This window comes from Nycticebus coucang, chromosome 11 (genome assembly GCF_027406575.1).
Source record: "Nycticebus coucang isolate mNycCou1 chromosome 11, mNycCou1.pri, whole genome shotgun sequence".
In the NCBI taxonomy this organism is placed as follows: domain Eukaryota; kingdom Metazoa; phylum Chordata; class Mammalia; order Primates; family Lorisidae; genus Nycticebus; species Nycticebus coucang.
In genome coordinates, this window is record NC_069790.1 from 67,634,695 (window position 1) to 67,653,397 (window position 18,703).

An 18,703-nucleotide genomic window follows, 5' to 3' on the forward strand; every position below is an offset into this window, starting at 1 on the left:
TGTTGTCCTATTGTTATCTAGTATCATGGTTCTGTATTCCAAGTTTAGTATTAAACATTAGATTTTTCTCATATTTATATACTTCCTTTGAAATTCATAATAAAAAACATCTCTTAGTTCTTTCCTCCAGTTATCCTTTATTTGATTAGGGTCTCACTCTGTTGTCTGGGCTAGAAAGCAGTGGTGTTATGATACCTCACTGTAATCTCAAACTCTTGAGCTTAAGTGGTGCTCCACCCTCAGCCTCCCAAGTTCCTGGGAGGACAGGCATGTACCACCAATCCCAGCTAATATTTTTTCTATTTTTTATAGAAATTAGTCTCACGCTTACTCAGGCTGGTCTTGAACTTCTGACCTCAAGCAATTCTTCCACCTGGGCCCATTCAAGTGCTAAGATTATAATTGCGAGCCACCATGTTGGCCCTTCCAGTTATCTTGAATAATTTAAATTATTATAATAAGAAACTATTAAATAATAGTAAAACCAATGTTTCCCAATGCATCTTAAAATTAATGGGCAACATATGATACTTTTTTTTTCCTGATGGGAAAATACTATCATTTACCTTCAGAAGCCTAATAATTATTAAAATGTGGCTCAAGACATATTCTAAATTTTTATTAACTCAGAGTTTCAGATCTTATACTGCCTTAAATATGTGTTTTATTCTGCTTTTGCCCCCATTTAGATCAGAGTAGATGATCGTATCATCAGAACAGAACAAGGCCTTCTGCTGCGGAGTCTACAGAGGAAGGATTCAGGCCATTACCTCTGCCACGCCGTGGAGCATGGCTTCGTGCAGACGCTCCTTAAAGTCACCCTGCAAGTCATAGACACAGAGCATTTGGAAGAACTTCTTCATAGAGATGATGATCAGGATGGCTCTAAGACCAAAGAGATGTCCAACAGCATGACACCGAGCCAGAAGGTCTGGTACAGAGACTTCATGCAGCTCATCAACCACCCGAACCTGAACACGATGGATGAGTTCTGTGAACAAGTCTGGAAAAGAGACCGAAAGCAGCGTCGGCAGAGGCCAGGCCATCCCCAGGGGAACAGTAACAAGTGGAAGCACTTACAGGAAAACAAGAAAGGCAGAAACAGGAGGACCCACGAGTTTGAGCGGGCACCAAGGAGTGTCTGAGCTGCATTACCTCTAGAAACCTCAAACAAGGAGAAACTTGGCTAGACAAGAACTGGAAAAAATGCAATATACATGAACCATTTTCATGGCATTACGTGGATGTTTACAAGGGTAGGGAATTCAACGGAGTCCCACCGATTATAAGTTAAACCCATGAATAACTTTCCTAGCAGGCTTTCTTCCTAACAGTACCGCCTAACAAAGATCACAGGTGAATACAGAGGTTCACGTTAGCAGACTTCATGTCTCCTATGAGATTATACGGACATGGTTCGTGGTGTTCTTTGCCTGACAAATAAAAAATAAATAAATAAATAATCATTTGCCATACTGCCATCTAAAGGAGAAAAACTGCATCAGCAAAGCCATTTTATTGAACTAAAATAAACTGCATGGATTTACTAAGCTGATGAATATTCCAAAATGTGGTTGGATTTTTTTGTCTACCAGCCCTTGTGTATGTACTGGAGGAGTCAAAAGAGTAAAATGATACTGAATGAAATAGTCTGTGGAAATAGTAAAAACATAAACCATCCATCATCCAGAAGAAAAATGGAATACACTGATCTACTACTGATGTCTTCTTTCAGCTTTGATCTAAAGATGTATTTTATTAAAACTATAATTTAAATGTACCATGACAAATATGCAGTAAAAATTAGTTGTTTTCTAAGCTAGAGTAGTTTTCTGTCCTACAATTACTGTGCGATATCGTTTTGTTTTAAAAATTCCAATTGTATGCTGCTTTTTTTTTTTTTCACATTGTATTTTCAGTTCTGTAAGGGGGTAGCTGATATTGTTCTAGAAACATATTTACAGCATTAACATTTAAGTTCTAAAACCTGAATATAAATTATGCTTTATTTTTATGAGTAAATCAAACACACGGAAGCTGTTCACATCTCCCTTCCTTTAAGTATTACCTAAATTAATTTTAACCTGCATAATGTTCTTAGAGAAACTGCATTTAATCAGCAAAGAAGGAACACATTGATTTTCATTATAAGTAAGGATCAATGAAGAGAAAGGAACTGCATAGCTCATGAAAAAATAGCATTGTCTCATTATAGTGTTAATAGAAACATCGGGATTCTGCATTTGAATCCCTGCATGACATTTGAGACATAAAATCTTTCTCGTGGTTCTGCTAGGAATTATATCTGTGTCATTTGTTTTGAAAAGAGAGGGATCTATAATAATAAGAACAATACCTTAGAGGAAAATTTTCCAACCCATGACATCTGTATCTGCTGCCTCTTGTTTGACAATGATCTGTACAAGGTATACATAACTCTTTTCACATTGATGGGAATGGCTTTTATACAAACTATTTTCCAGGATGCAACCTACATTTAAAAGATGTTAAAACCTGTGTTTTCTGCACCAACTTCTAAAATAAGGTAAAAGATTTATGATTCAGGATTTGGTTCCTTCTTTGTCCTAAAATTATTTGTTGAAAATCATTGACTTCAAGATACGTAAGACTTTCAACATTATAATACAGTTTCTTTTGCACTGCCTTCACCTTTTCAGGAATCTTTTCCTAGGTCCTTCATCATGCACAAAAATGCAAAGAAAATATCATATAACTAATTAATGAAGTAGCAAATTCTAACTATAGCTGTCTTGGGATTCTAATTAATTCAGCATTAATTTCTCACTTCAGACTACAGTGAATTTTTATTCCCTATCAGGTGAAATATTTCACAGATGGAAGCTCATGTTTCAGTTTTAATGATTACTTTGAATAAACAATTTATTGCCCCTGTTTCAAATAAATGCCTGAAAATAATCTACGTTCGATTTTAGGCTTCATTGACTAAATGGTGTTGCTTTGGGAAGTACTATACATCCTCAAATATAAGCTGCATGGTTAAATTACTGAAGGACACTCCCCTATACAGAAAATAGTGTTTGAAATATAAATGAAAGAACAAAGGGTGCTCCCGAACTAGGCCATTCTTTTTTATTTTCATAGGGCATCTTAACTGTCCTAAAATTAGTGTTGCATTTCATTCTAAATTTGCAGCTGAAAGAAATTTATTTGCAATAGAAGTATCTTATTTCTTACTATCACTCAAAAATACAGGATGTAAAGGGACAGAGATTGTGTATCCTCATGAATGCCTTCCAAAATCTTAATGCATTTAACATTATAAAATGCCAATAGAAAAAAAGTCTAGACTTCAATCAAAAGTTACATAAACAAATCTGCTGTCATGTCTTTATATAACAGGTCTAAGTATTCGAAGAAAATTATAGATGTGTATGTATAACTTGCAGATAAATAACTCTTATTGCAGTCATAATATTCTGCCGATGTGTATTGAGAGGGGGAATTTTGCACGAAAAATATCCCATTTCATAATTCAGCCTTAATCGACTTTGGCATATGCATGTGTCATCAGCGAGGAAACTTTTTTTAACTGACTCGTGACCTTGAAATTCTGACAGCAGTCTTAAGGTATGAAAAGATGCATCACAGCAGAGAAATTGTAGCCCAGTTGAAATCAAATGTAAAATTTAAACGCATGTAAATGCACACTTAATGCTTTTTTATGTACTGTTTAGTGATTTTTCAATGGTATGTGTTTAATATTTTTGCTACCTACACATTAGGCAAAAAGAGATGTAAATACTTTTGACAAAAGAAAACAGTGTAAAATAAAATTTTCTATAGGTACTCCATTTTAATGTATTCAACATCAACCTAAAATGCAAGATTTTCCCACATAGCTGACAAGGTGGTTCATGTACTATTTAAGGGCAGAAGGTACGTGCCCAATCTATAAGCATGTTTTTGCCAGGTAGGAAATATGTTCCATGTCTGTATTTATCATTGCATTTCAGATGGGAACTAGAAAATTGGAGAGAAAAATGTAATGAAACTGCTGCTGTAAATTATTTTTTTAGCATGTATTCAGTTGCTAAATACACATTTCTTCAAAATATTTGAATTCAGATGTCTTTACTGTTCCCTATAACATATGGTATTAAGGAACATAAGCTTAGAAAATTTTGAGAACTCGTCAGGTTGCTTTATAATTAGATAACAGATTTCTTCATCGCAGTCATCTGTAAGCTGAATTCTATATTTATGGTGATGATGTGAATTTTTATACCCTTTAAATTCAATATTGTTCTTTTTAATGTCATACCTGAAAAGGAATTGCAGGGATAAAATTCTATACTGTGTCATTATCATAATCAGTTTGGTTTTATTCGAGATACACAGAGATACCAGATGGTTGTTGTGGAAATTACCTACCCTGATGGTCACAGGCAAGCCTTTTATGAATATGGGGACAATAGTATAACGGTTGAAAACTTTTGTTTTATGAAATATTAATGCTTTTTAAGACACAATTTATATTCAATTGAATGAAACTATCAGATTTCATGGTTTCAAAGACTCACTTAAAAAATAGAATTCAATGTCACCTTATTGTATAGCAATGTGTTCAATATAAACTGGCCTGAGGCCAAAGACATCTATGCTTTTTTGAACTTTGTGATAATGTTTGCAAAAATACATGTTTCCATAAAAAACAAAACATTATTTTTCAAAAAGCCTGCAAAATCCTGTTTGTTTGATTTCTAATGGCTTTCTAATGAATTAAAGAAGCATACTTTTTAAGTTAATAAGTTAAGGGGATCTCTAAATCAAAAAAGAATAAAGCAGCAGAAATGATGTCTCATACAGTAAGGGAATGGTCACAGTCAACCTCATCAAAGAAAAGAGGCTTGTTATTCATTTCAAACATGCAGGCACACACAGGCAGAGGCAAAGGTCAAACCAAACAAACAAAGATAATTGTGAATATAAAGAATTTAGGATTCTAGATAAATCAGCCTTTAGAACCAGATTCCTAACTGTTTAAGTAAATTTCCACAGACAGATATCTCTGCTACAAATTTTATTAGGCAATGAGATTAAGAAGAGTGAGACATAACTACTGTCCTCAAAAGGTTCACAGTGACATAAAAGAAACCGAAAGGGACATGACTTTGTATCAACTTATCCAGTAAGTCTTCTTTGATCCTCCCATCCCTAGCTCAAGCCAACCACCTTCTCTGTGCTAAATTTGTGCATTACACATACAGTGCGTTTAATTACCACATTTATCACAGTGGTGTGATACATCTGTTTAGTATCCCCATATCCATTTCTAGACTGTGAGCTCCTTGAAGACAGGGTTTATGCCTAATTTATCTCTGTCCTTAGTGCCTAGCATGATGCCTAGCACAAAGAAGAAACATAATAAATCATTGCTGGGGCAAAAAAAAGTCACAATGTAATAAGTGCCAAGTGCAAGCTCACAGTAAATGTACTATGGGATCAAAGGGGAAGGAGGAACTAATTTGTGGCCAGAGTCAGAGAGGAAGTGACGTGAGTTTTTGAATTGTTAGTTGCCCGAATGAAGAGTAGGGTAGAAGAAATAAGGAGAAGAGAGGCATGAAAGATGCTTTTTTTTCTGTGAACCAGTATTCTAAACAGATAAGGCACAGGTTTCATACAGAAAAGCTAACTGCCCCCCTACTATGAGTTAAAGCAGTGGGTTTGGTGATTTCACCTGGATTTTGATTGATTGCCCTCCACTTGCAGCCTGCCTTTTCCTTCCTGGCACACAGTGTCATGTGTCATCCACGGTGCCTCCTACACCCACTCCCATCTCTTTACCCTCCCTCTTCATGTTGACCTCATTTGTCTTTACTGAGCTGAAGTCATCGCACTGGGCAGTGTGCCCACAACCATCTTCAAACTATGATAATCTTTATTCCAGAGTCTTTTCTCTGGTTCAAACCACTTCAACCGCTTCCACTGGAATTTGAAATTCCACAGATAAAGTTTTGAGAGAAGCTAGCCTCGTCAGGTAGATTCCTCTGTCTTCCAACTCAAATGAAATTTTGTTACATTCCACCCACCTCCAGCACCATCTTGCTCATCTGGTATTAGACTACTTTGTGACAAATTCCAACATTGCCTTGCTAATTAGCAAGGCGCTCACAATCAATATTTTAACTCTTCAGCATAGAGTTAAAATATGAAGTCTGTATTTATTCAAAGGGTACCCTAGATGGAGTAATTCATGGTAAGCAATGCTTCAGGTGAGGTTAGCACACAGAGTTGATAGGCAAAGACTCCTATTTTCTTAAACAAAAAAAATAAAAAAAAAGGAAAAAGTTTAAAAATGAGGCCTACATTCATCTTGAATCTGTCAACTCCATACCATCCTTACATTCAGCAATCAAGTTTTTCTCATACAACAAAAGAATGTATTTTATTTTAATCTAAGCATTATACTTGTATACACAGTGTTTGTTTATATAGCATCGAACTAAAAGTTTCCATGAATGTGTTCAAGTCATCACAATTTGAGTAATTTTGAAGTCTCCACTTTGATCCTCTTTGCAAATCTCACTGAAGCATTAGACCTTAAGCAAATACAATTTGTAAAATCCAGTGTTATTTATGTAGTCCAGTTCTTCTTGGGGTATTTTGTTTGTTTGTTTTTTTGATAACTAATTCAGAGAGTCTGAAACTTTTAGACAATTATTTTTTCCCTAAAATCAAACAGCTTTCCCTCTGTATGTTTTTTTTTTAACACAATTCGATTTTCAGGGAGTTTACATTCTTGAATTTCAAAAAATAATGACAGTTGTATTAATCTTCAAATATGTGTTTTATTCATGTAGTATTTTAACTTTCTGATAAATGTGAATAAATAGTTAAGTCTAGGTCTCTGTATACCATTCAATAAATTCCATCTGAATTTAAATACTAGTAATAGCGTTATGTATGTATCAAATTTGCACTGTTGCCATCTACCGATTCCAGAATCATTGCTCATTTTCTCCCTTATATAACTTTTAGCCCTAATAACCTGTCTGTTGAAATTTTATTTGGTTTGAGAAGTGGGTTAAATTATTATTTAATGAATCTCATACAACATCACAAAAAATGATCTGTTTATCCATAGGGAGAATTGTACTTGTCAATGAGAATATTAAATTATTTCAATTAAGAAATGTGTTTATATAAAAGCATAAGTAAATATATGTTGAGTAAAACAATTATATAATCATTAACTTTAGAAATATGCCATTTGGGGGCAGTGCCTGTGGCTCAGTGGGTGGGGCGCTGGCCCCATATACTGAGGGTGGTGGGTTCAAACCCAGCCCGGCAAAACTGCAACAAAAAATAGCCGGGTGTTGCAGCAGACACCTATAGTCCCAGCTACTTGGGAGGCTGAGGCAAAAGAATTACCTAAGCCCAGGAGTTGGTTGCTGTGAGGTGTGACGCCACAGCACTCTACCGAAGGCAATAGAATAAGACTCTGTCTCTAAAAAAAAATAAAAGAAAGAAAGGAAGAAACATGCCATTATTAAATCTTCTGTAACTTTCTAACACTACCATAATTTATATATATATATACATATATAAACTACAAATACCCTAGATCACAAAATTTTTTCTAATTCAAAAAGTAGATATATGTCCCCTCAGTGAAGATTGGAATATAATCTATGATTGTTTCCATTCTGGTCTTCTGAACAAAACTGTTTATAAAAATTATGGCATATTAGGTAGCTCTATATTCATTATTGAGAAGTAATTATTCTTGAACTTTTTTAAAAGAAAATATGTATATGTTTACATTAAATTAACATCCATACACATTACACCTTACAGCAGAAACTCTTTATAATATAGTGCACTATATTATATTTTAATACTGTAATATTAAATAAAATCAACATAAGCAGAGGTATAGAGGCATTAATACATTCTGTGCTAAAGTTATAGCCAGTGATACTAATATTAGTATCGTATTATGTTCACAATATTTTCATGGCATCATGTGAAACCCCTCACATAAATTGGGGCAGTTTTTATCATTCTAACTAGATAGGAGATAAAATTAATAAGTGGGCTACCTTAGATTTAACTTTCAGCAAGTTTTAAAACCCAGAGGCAGGGTATAGTGGCTCACATAGTAATCCCAGAATTTTGAGTAGTTAAGGTAGGCCATGAGTTTGAGACCAACTGGAGCAACATAGTGAGAGCCTCTCTAAACAAAACCTTAAAAACGAATTGGCTACATGTTGTGACAAATGACTATAGTTCCTGCTACTCTGGAGGCTGAAGCAGGAGACGGGCTAGAGCACAGGAGTTTGAGGCTGCAGTGAGCTATGATAGAGCCAGTGAGCTCCAGCCTGGGCAACAAAGTGAGACAGATTATGTTGTCATTTGATCCAATTAGAATATACTTGTGTTATCATCACACTGAAAGTAAATGATTAAACTTCATTAAATTACCACTGCAGAGGGTATTATTTTAGTTTAGAATAGATCATCTATAAACAATGTCCACTTATTGATTTGGGGACTTGTAACATAAGATATTAACTAATATAGGAGATCAATGAACCAGTGAAAAATTGGCCAAGTACTCAGTTATAAAACCCTTGAGTCAATGTCTAATTCCTTTCTCTAACTACAAGAACAACAACAACAACAACAAAAAAAAAAATTGAAAGAAAAAACTGGTATTTTTATGTATCTTTCTTAAACTGTTTAAATGAGGCAAATAAAATTTGAATTGATACAAAATAATTGTTATAAAATACCTTAATTTTTAAATTACAATTTCAAATAAGTACTTTTGAGAGAAACGTAAGATATCAAAACTTAAATCTTAATTTCCAACTATGTTGTCATTGAATTTCTCATTTTGGGTCGACTATCTACCATTATTACCTCTAAAGATGTATTTTAAAGTAAATTAGTCAACTATTATTATTTTATTTATTTTTTTTTTGCTAAGTAATCGTGTATATATATATATATATATATATTGGGTTTTTTTTTGGCAGTTTTTGGCCAGGGTTTGGTTTGAACCCACTACCTCCAGCATATGGGGCCGGCACTCTACTCCTTTGATCCACTGGCGCTGCCCTCGTGTATAATTTTTAAATTAGAATCTTCAAAGTTAGTGTTTTCAAGCTTGAAAAGAAGATATTTCTATATACTGTACTACATAAAACAGCTTTCAGAAAACAAAGCAATTCTTTTTATATAGGCTAAGTGAAATAAACTATTTGGTATTTTATATATTTCCTATATGAAAAGGTTTAACATGATGTAAGCAATTGAAAGTGCTGATGAGGAACTTTCCAAATAAAATCCATCTTGAAAAACTATGTAGCAAAGATGAAATTAGTATTTGTTATAATCAGATGTAATTCACAGGAAAAAACTGTGAGCACAGGTGGTTTTTCAGAGTCTCTAAAGATCACATGAAAAAGACGACGACCATAATTCACACCTAGTAAGATAATAACTTATGCAAAATCACTCGTTTTAAAAAGTAAAGATGAAAAGAGACATGACACCCCCAAACCCTGCCAAGCTGAGGATAAACACAAGAAATAAACCATATGTGTTGTGGGAGGCAAATCCACAAAGGAACTGTTAAGCAAAAATAAGACCCAACTATGACATGATCCAGATGTTCACTAAAATGACAGTCTCAGCACAATCTGACAGACTTCAAGGTCTTGTATAAAAGGATAAAAGTTCCAAAAGTGTGAACACTGATCGGCTTCAATTATTTGGTAATTCTTTTTAAATAATTGCTTTTGTTTGAAGCGTTGTCATCTTTCAGCTTTAACTATCTTGGAAATTGATAAAAAGCAGCATAAAGAGATGAAACAACAACGCAGGCTTTGAAGTACAATCATTCTGTCCTTAGGAACTTGAGGAGACCATTAGGGCTGGCCCACAGAAAAGACTGTTGTATGGATTAGACAATCTGGAAGGAGGGAAAAAGAATGAGGCCTGTACATGAATATTTTATACTGTCCATAGCTAAAGAGGTCCTTAAGTTATAGATATCCATGGTAGACAGCACTAAAGATAATTTTCAGAGAAAATAAGAACTAGGTTTTTTCTTTTTACACCTTAAGCATAGATGAACTATCAAGATGTCTAGTTCGAGGCTTTGTATTTCTCAGGGCTTTTTGTTGTTGTTGCAGTTTGGCCAGGGCCGGGCTCGAATCCGCCACCCTCGGTATATGGAGCTGGTGTCCTACCCACTGAGCCACCGGTGCTGCCCTCTCAGTGCTTTTTTTTAAATCAGTCTTCTTTGGGTGGCGCCTGTGGCTCAGTCGGTAAGGCGCCAGCCCCATATACCGAGGGTGGCGGGTTCAAACCCGGCCCTGGCCGAACTGCAACAAAAAAAATAGCCGGGTATTGTGGCGGGCGCCTGTAGTCCCAGCTACTCGGGAGACTGAGGCAAGAGAATCGCTTAAGCCCACGAGTTGGAGGTTGCTGTGAGCTATGTGATGCCATGGCACTCTACCGAGGGCCATAAAGTGAAATTCTGTCTCTACAAAAAAAAAATAAATAAATAAAAAATAAATAAATAAATCAGTCCTCTTCTGGCTAAGTATCTCGCTCTGAATACACCACAGCTCACCTTGTACACTCAACTTTCATTTATTAGTCGCAAGATGACATAAAATATTTAACATAACACTAAGGGATTGAATTAAAGAGAAAATATTTACAAATAACAAATTTTAAGATATAATAAGCAGAAAACCCTTAAGCTCTGTGAAGGTGGAAAGAGAATGGGGACTGGGAAGGGCAAGGGAATGATGCATGATTTTCAAAAGAAGGCATAAAGAAAAGATATCATCTCTTTTATTAACAGTACAAATGCTTGTGTTCCTGTCTCATTCTTTTTTTATCCTTCTGGTAATTCCAGTCTTATGTGCTATTGATCACTCTTCATCTTTTTTAACTTGGTCAGCCATCCTAGTGGACTACATTCAGGCTGCTCAAAACACGTGGTCAAACTGGAGATTATAGATATTGGCATCACTTGTGAATTTATGGGAAATGTAAATACAGAAGACCCACCCCAGACCTCTGAATAAAACCAACGTTTCTGTTCAACCCCATGTGATCTGTGTCACAGTAATGGTTGAGCAGCTACGCTTTAAGTGACTCATTCATATAGATTTGTATCGTTCTGTTTCAGGGGCACAAATTTGGACCATTCTCACTGTATCTGATGGCTAATTTTTCAAGATTTCACTGGCCTGACAGGCACCCAGATTTTCTCCTGAGTCCTAAGAAGGCTTACCTGCCTCCTCTAAAGTCTACTAGTCTTAGGGGCGAGGATCAGACACTAAAGTGTAAGAGCCCTAGAATATAAGGTTGAAATTACTTAGTCTATTGATTCAGAGAAATAGTACATATTTTTTAGAGTGATTATGATGAAAATTGATAGAAATTATGTTTTAAGTAATTTTGGAGAAATTCACTTCAAAGATATTTCTGTTATAATGTTCAGTTTTTCAAAGTGATACCATATTTTAAAAAATACTGATTTAAAAGTACATGAAAAACTTTAACTATAGACACATTTTTGAGTAGCTTACAAATAACGTCCTCAGGAGAGGTTATCGCAATGGAATGGGAATGCAATGGAAACGCATGATTATAGATAAAATTATCTTCACATTTCCTTTATGCTTCCTTGGGTAATGTAAGTACAAAATTTCCTGGCTTATGACAGTATTAGGCTTCATGAAGTTTGGCCAAAATGTGAGAGTTGCTTTTTATATTTTTCTTAACAATTTTTCTAGTTATTTTCTATTTTTACTTTATGAAGGACACACAGTAACTTAAGCATTCTCCATAGATAGAAATACTCAGATCACCAACAGAAAGACTTTTTAAACTTAAATATGCAACTTGAACAAAAATAGTAATCAGAAGCTGTTCCCTTAGAATATGTTAGTGCTATTGAAACCCAATAATTTATAGTCAGCACTTAAAAAATAACCAATATTAACAATGTACACATGTATATATGCCACACATTTCTGAGATTTATTTTTCAATGCATGCTGGGTGGTCTATTACTTTTTTTTATACCATATCCAACTGATCCCAAGTTCAGGGTTATAGAAAAGCATCATAAATACAATCCATGTGTGCATTGTTTAAGATCCAGATGATATTTACAGTGATTTCAGCAAGTTTGTCAATTCGATGCCAGAAAAACACCAATTTTTTTACCAGTATTTGTACAATTAGAAATCTTTAATAATGTTGAATTTGCCTCAATAATTTTTTCTAGAAAATTCAAGTATGTCTGTGCAGGAATTAAATTATTTATAACTGTGAGTGGACTCACTGTTGTGTGTAAGAGCCACATGCACTTACTACTTTAAGCAGCCCATGAACTTCTGGGACTACCAGTTGTAATTTATCTAGACACTCTTATCAAAAAAAATTCTGTTCTTAAGAAACAAAAAGTGCTTATACTGTTGTTTGTATAAAAATACTTTATTATTTACCTGTAGCATTACGTGCCCATTAAAAATCACTTACAAAAAAATTTAGAACTGAAGTAACAGTATGTTTTACATCAATGCAATTTCAGGAAGCAGGAACTTAATTAAAGTTCAAGGGAGTTTCCAGCCATGGAGTTTGAAAAGCACAGTTTTATCTTGAGCTCTCTGTAAATCATCTTAAAATACTGCTGATTTGCTAATGTGTAACACAGACTCCTGAATTTTTGTAGGAGAAAAAAGGATAAATTGGGAGCAATGGGAATGGGAGACAGGGGGCAAACTGACACACAAGAGCACTTCCCCAGCAGAACTGATACTCTACGTGAACAGTTTTTACAGGACAAAATAAAGTCCCTAAAAAGAAGTGCTAGTTTGCATATCTCTACACCAAAAAACACAAGCATTTCATTTGTACCTTTGAGTATTATTTCTCACATAAAGAGGGACACCTCGGATAAAAATCTCATACAGCATCAACATCTGTGTCACTAGACACAGCCCAGTGCTACCGAATTTTAAAATGAAAATGTCCCTTGACAGCAGACAATTCACTCTCAAGGCTGCACTGATAAATGTGCTGTCCTGAGGCACGGTTGTGAGCATTTCATTGAGGACAAAGGAGCCTTGGGGAGCTGTTCTCAGCCCGGTGCAGTGGAGAAGCCACATTTCTTCACTATTTGAATCTTGTGCTGACACCATGGAGTGGTGTCCATTAGCTCATGACTTATAAATGTTATGTGAAGTGGGGAAGGCCTTCATTAGTCAGAAATACTGGAAAATTTTTCACCCTGGTGGATGAACTTCAGTTTTCCAGAAGACTCCGTGTCCTTTTCACTTTGGGGCTAAGGAGAGGATCACACAGCCCTGAGTAAGATCGGAGGAGAGAGAGGAATGAGCACTTTGACCATTTCCAGAGAGGAGGAATGTCTCCCCAAATCAAAGCAAAAGCGTAGCATATGACTCGTAGTTCAGAGCCAATTACTGGAAAGCTACAGTAGGAAGATCAGTGGAAAAAAAGATGGAAGAGGAACTTTATCTTTCTTCCTTTTGGAAATCTGATGTTTTCAAAAGAGTTACACTGACGCTAGAGAGTTTGCATGAATTTGAAAAAGGACATGACTAAAGGGTTGGTTCAGGGAGTAGCTTATTTAACTGGAAATGCAGATCCTCAAATCTTGGATTGTTTTGCCTAAGTACTAAAAAGCTCTGTGTGTGTGTACACGCGTGCATGTGTGTTTTAACTCATTCAAACATGCCGAGACTAATAGCCCTCCCTCTACTTAGTCATGTTTTAAAATAGGCAACTTGTAGAATTCTCGCATTCAAAGCTAAAATCTCTTGTTGGGTTCAACAGTCTTTATGACTCGAGCACCTATTCACCTTCCTTATGTTTGCATTTCATACACCACTGACTTACAGAGTGGATTACAACTCCTCTTTCACTAGGGAGAAACCAAACTATTCCATCTTACCCCAACATCCAAGGGAAACTCAGAGAAGCAAAATGCCACATAGCACCACATGGTTGCAGTTTCCACCTACAAGCCTTGACCTTCGAGTTCTGTCCAGTGCGCCTGCTGCAGCCCACATTCAATTCCTGCTGTCCTAGATCCATCCTAATTCCGTGCCTCTGCTGCCGTGTATCTGGGTTCATCCAAACAGACCACTGGCACTATTAACTGAATGGCTTAGTGCCTCTGTCTGCTGATACTGACATCCCCAGGACTAGACACCTGTACCAAGAGCCACAGCAGTCCCTGGTGCCACACAAAGGCACCATCCCAATTCCTACCGAGGCCTTCCTACTCCTAAAATATTCTAGTTCCTGGTTTATTGCATATAATTGAACAATACCAGCAGTGAGCAGACACACTTTTGAAACTTTCCTTCATCTTTTTTAAGTGTCTTCATTGTAAATCCAACCAGAAGAGACTTCGGGTGAGATGAAGATTTTTGTCAAAGACTTTTCTGCGTCAGGTGAGAGTAACCAGATACAATTATTTTAATTCTCTTCTGAGAATGCATTTTTAAAGGCCTCCAAGTTTTTCTTCAAACTCTTCCAGGGATTCCAGAGGAAAGCAGGGAAACCGAGGAGGCCCCTGGGGACATGCTACAAATATTGAAAGATTACTCCAAACAGATTTTAAATGTAATTCTAGCTATTTCCCATGGTGTGCATCTTAACAATCTTAAAATAATTGCTATTAAGTGAGAGAATTTCTAACCATCTATATGAAAATATAAAGCACCAAGAGGGAGTATTTCAGAGGCAGAATGGTTCTTTCTTATCGTCCGGATCACTGTCTCTTCTGCCTGTCGGCCAAGTTTACTTTAACTTCATTCTCTCCTTCCTACAGATACTCAGATACTCGTCTTGTACTATGGTTAGAAACTGAGTTCTCCTTTAGAAAAATGCCATCGTATCTCTTATAAGACCCCCACACTATACTCTACATTTATCTTAAGCTCTATTAATCAGAAACAGAAGCATACAACAATTATCTATCAGATGCGCAGAATGCATAAAAATTAAAAAAAAAAAACATTACAAAAGAATGACAATGGCTCAGGAAGATGAGAAGAAATGTCTATCTCTCACTTATTCCCTTGACTAGATGTATTTATCAAGTCCTTACAATTTGCTGGGACAGAAAATAGAAACCTGACTTCTAGGAGGTTATAACCTACCACCTGAGATAAGATAGTTGATACTGAAATATGTATTAAATAATAGACACGATGAACATCTTTTAAAAAAAAAAAAGAAAGAAAGAAACTTCCAAATGGCAAATGACAAGACAACACCTTCTAAATTGTCTTCAAAACAGGAGAGGTCCTCAGTTTCATAAAAGATGCTCTATTATATGCAAACCCATTCCAGGTGCCTAAATAAAAGCATGTACTTTGCCTCGCAGGCTACAAAAAAAAAAAAAAAAAAGAAAGAAAGAAAGAGGTTTACATGCTGTGACAATTCATAGGTTGGATAGTTAAATAAAAGAGCCTCAGAAATAATTCGGCATCAGCTTCCCTCTGTCAGAACGATGCAGCCTTACTGGTGCTGTTATACAGAGAAACAGACAGGGAAAGACTTCGTTGCCAGGGTTCATGTCTCCCTTCCAGAGTGCTTCTCAGACTAGATATCACTGTCTCTAAGCTAATATAAATATTTCTCTATGGTAACCGAAGCATTTATACAAATTCACTCACATAAAATGTTTTCACATAAATATTTGTTGATATTTCAAGAATATTTTAACGTAGTAACTTTTTGCTTTTCAATGTGCCTATTAACGGCTTCTATGACTTTGAACCTATTAATCTCTTCTTGATAACTGTCTTGTTTTTATGTAGAAAGTTCCTAGGAGCTCACACATTTCTTTCTCATAGTTCTGTGTTATACACAACTTGATTTAGCTGCGTTCACTTTTTAAAATACACTTCAGGAAGAGTGTCTCGAGAAGGGGATTGCACTGGGGGCAAACATCAACAGGCTTTTAAGTGTTCAAATAAAGACCTCTCAGGATATGAGTTTCTAGGGATTTTGCAAAGGTTATTTTCACATCATAAAATGTCTGTCTGAATTTCTTACCTGGTTTTGTTTTTAACGTTTTATTTTTCAACTCAAGATATGTGAACGTGGCACTATCTTGAAAAATGTAACATGAGTCCAGATGAGTATAGAAACCTAAAAGCCCATGATTTTAACCAACCTGCGCCTGCCACCCTCCCCAGAGACCTAATTCTTATATGATTTCCTTACATGAAATCAGAGCTTTTTACAGATCGTACAGCAGTAACTCCTAACATTATGCAGTTATGAAACCCTCTCTCATTGCTTGATTTTTGCCTTCCACTTTGCCCTCTGGAAAAATTTGAAGGAATTTAAATTAATCTTTTTGACAAAACTCAGTTGATGAGGTTAGATAATGAATTTTAAATAAAGTGTAATCATTGGCTTTTCTTTTTAAATTGTACTTGTAATCCTGGTCAACAAAAGGCTTTTGCAGATGGCATACTACTAAACCTCTGATGTGGGTCATCACTCCAAGAAGACATATTTCATTCATTCATTTATACATTCATTCTTTCAATAAATGTTTTATGAACTCCAATATTTTATGCAAAGAATGACTCCAAGTGCTGAGAAAGAAAATAATAAAATTCCTACATTAAAAATTATTAAAATTTCCAGTGTGTGCGACAACAAAACACGAAACAAGTATACATCTAGCACATCTAGATATTTTGGTTAGCCCCAAGCAAATCGCTTTGTACATATGAAGGGCTTAACAACTATTCATTGAATGAAAATGTAGTCTGGCTTTGCTATTTACTAACAAGCTACTTATCATCTTTATTAAATGAGAATAAAAATAATTATCTACAAGGTTCCTGTAAAGATTAAAAAATATAATGTATTTGACAGGTAAATCGCAGTGCTAAGCGCATAGTACATGGCAAAAAGAGTTGGTACATTTCAGCATACGTTTGAACCCAACGTGTTGTAAAGGTTATGGAAATTGAAGGCAAAGAGTTAGTGATGTTCTAGTAGGTTATACTACACACAGCTAAGTGGGGTTAACTGTACCTGAATGCATCACAAAGGATGAAATAAAGAGATGGGTTTTCTTCTTCACTTCGTTATCTGACAACTAACAATTGGAATCAAAGACATAAGAAGTAAGAGAGATTTCGGCTAATGATTTGAAATCATCTGACAGGCATGGTGCTAGCTCTGCAAAATGGGTAATAGGTAGATATTGGTGTGAAGACTGAAATAGCTAGTCAAGCATTTTTGCAGCTGTGGCTTCAATATACAAACTGAAGTGGTAAAAGTACTCAAAATGGGAGATGTACCAAGTGGGACGGTAAAACATATTATATGTGCTAAAACTGATCATGTTATTTGATAGTTCCACTATTTGTTATAATCATTTCCTTTTATCCTTATTAATATTTATATTTTGATTATAATAGACACCTTTGTTTATTTAAAAAATATAGAGTACCTGCCATGTTCCAAAATACGTGTACGTACTTTAAACTGGCATACCACACAGAAACGCCTTCGAATGAGACAAATACCTCTGTATGTTATTATATAAATTCTCAGCTAACTGATCCTGAAAATCCTTCCATTTAAATTGATTCCCATTATCCAACCATATAAGAGCTTTCACTTGTAAATTTAATGCCATCACCATAGAATCAAATAGAAACCACTTAATACAGAACTGGCCTCATTCAGTTTGAATCTCAACATCTGTCATATTTCAAATGAAAACCTGGAAGAAAAAAATGATACATTGTAAATCTATGATAGTTTTCATCAGTGTCAGCAGGTAGACCTCAACTAATGGCATTTGCGGTTGTAATTACATGAATAAAGTCAAAGTGTTTGACGTGTGTAGATTCCATACATGAATTTAGCTCATTTGCTAAATTCACCCATTTTTATTAAAAAGTAAGTAGGTGCTATAAATCACAAAATTACAAATTTTTACTGCTGGAGAACCAAAATAAACAAGTAAGTATACTTATATTTATTAAACTTTTACCCCACCAAAAATATTAATAATTCTTTGGGCTCCATCACCTTACCTATTAGAAATAGTGTCATAAGAAAGAATGCTTTTAACTTTCTCACAAGCAATGAAGAGTAAAACATTGTTAGGGGAAAGAAACTAATATAAAAATCAAATGAATAAATGGGACAGATTAATGTGTAGAAATGAAAACAATCTTATTTATTCAGAAACATTTTCTTAGTAATAGCTCTTTTCTGTCACTATCTGTTAATTCTGAAATTTCAATGAAGTTGAATGTATGTTCTTATTTAGATTAATTCTCTCATATTCTTTGTTAACTGAGAAAACTGATATCATATAAATTTTCCAAATGACTGTGGTTTCAAATGAGAGGTACATTTATAAAAGAACTTTAATTCTTCTACTTGAAATGAGAAACTATTAATCTTTATTATATACTACTATTGCACCTAATATTTTAAAACACAGGAATAAGAAACTTAAAAAAGACTAAAATCAAAATTAAGTAAAGGATTTTCCCATTAGAAAATATAACAAAATCATGTTTTAAAAATACTTAATGTTTCACTAAAGTACTTAAAACTTGTTACTTTTAAAACAGAGTGGGCTACTTGCTAACTCAATTCTGAATGTTAA

The 18,703-nt window shown here is 35.0% G+C and overlaps 1 protein-coding gene across 2 annotated transcripts in view; it reads left to right on the forward strand.

Annotated features, from left to right (window-relative positions):
- Nucleotides 1-4,096, forward strand: part of SEMA3A (semaphorin 3A) — a 514,403-nt gene extending 510,307 nt beyond the window's left edge. For both annotated transcript variants that reach the window (XM_053553821.1, XM_053553819.1), the window contains one exon: nt 690-4,096. In XM_053553821.1, the coding sequence (XP_053409796.1) occupies nt 690-1,145 (456 nt within the window). In that variant the 3' untranslated portion in view covers nt 1,146-4,096. The remainder of the gene's footprint in view (nt 1-689) is intronic.
- The last annotated feature ends 14,607 nt before the right edge of the window (nt 4,097-18,703 follow it).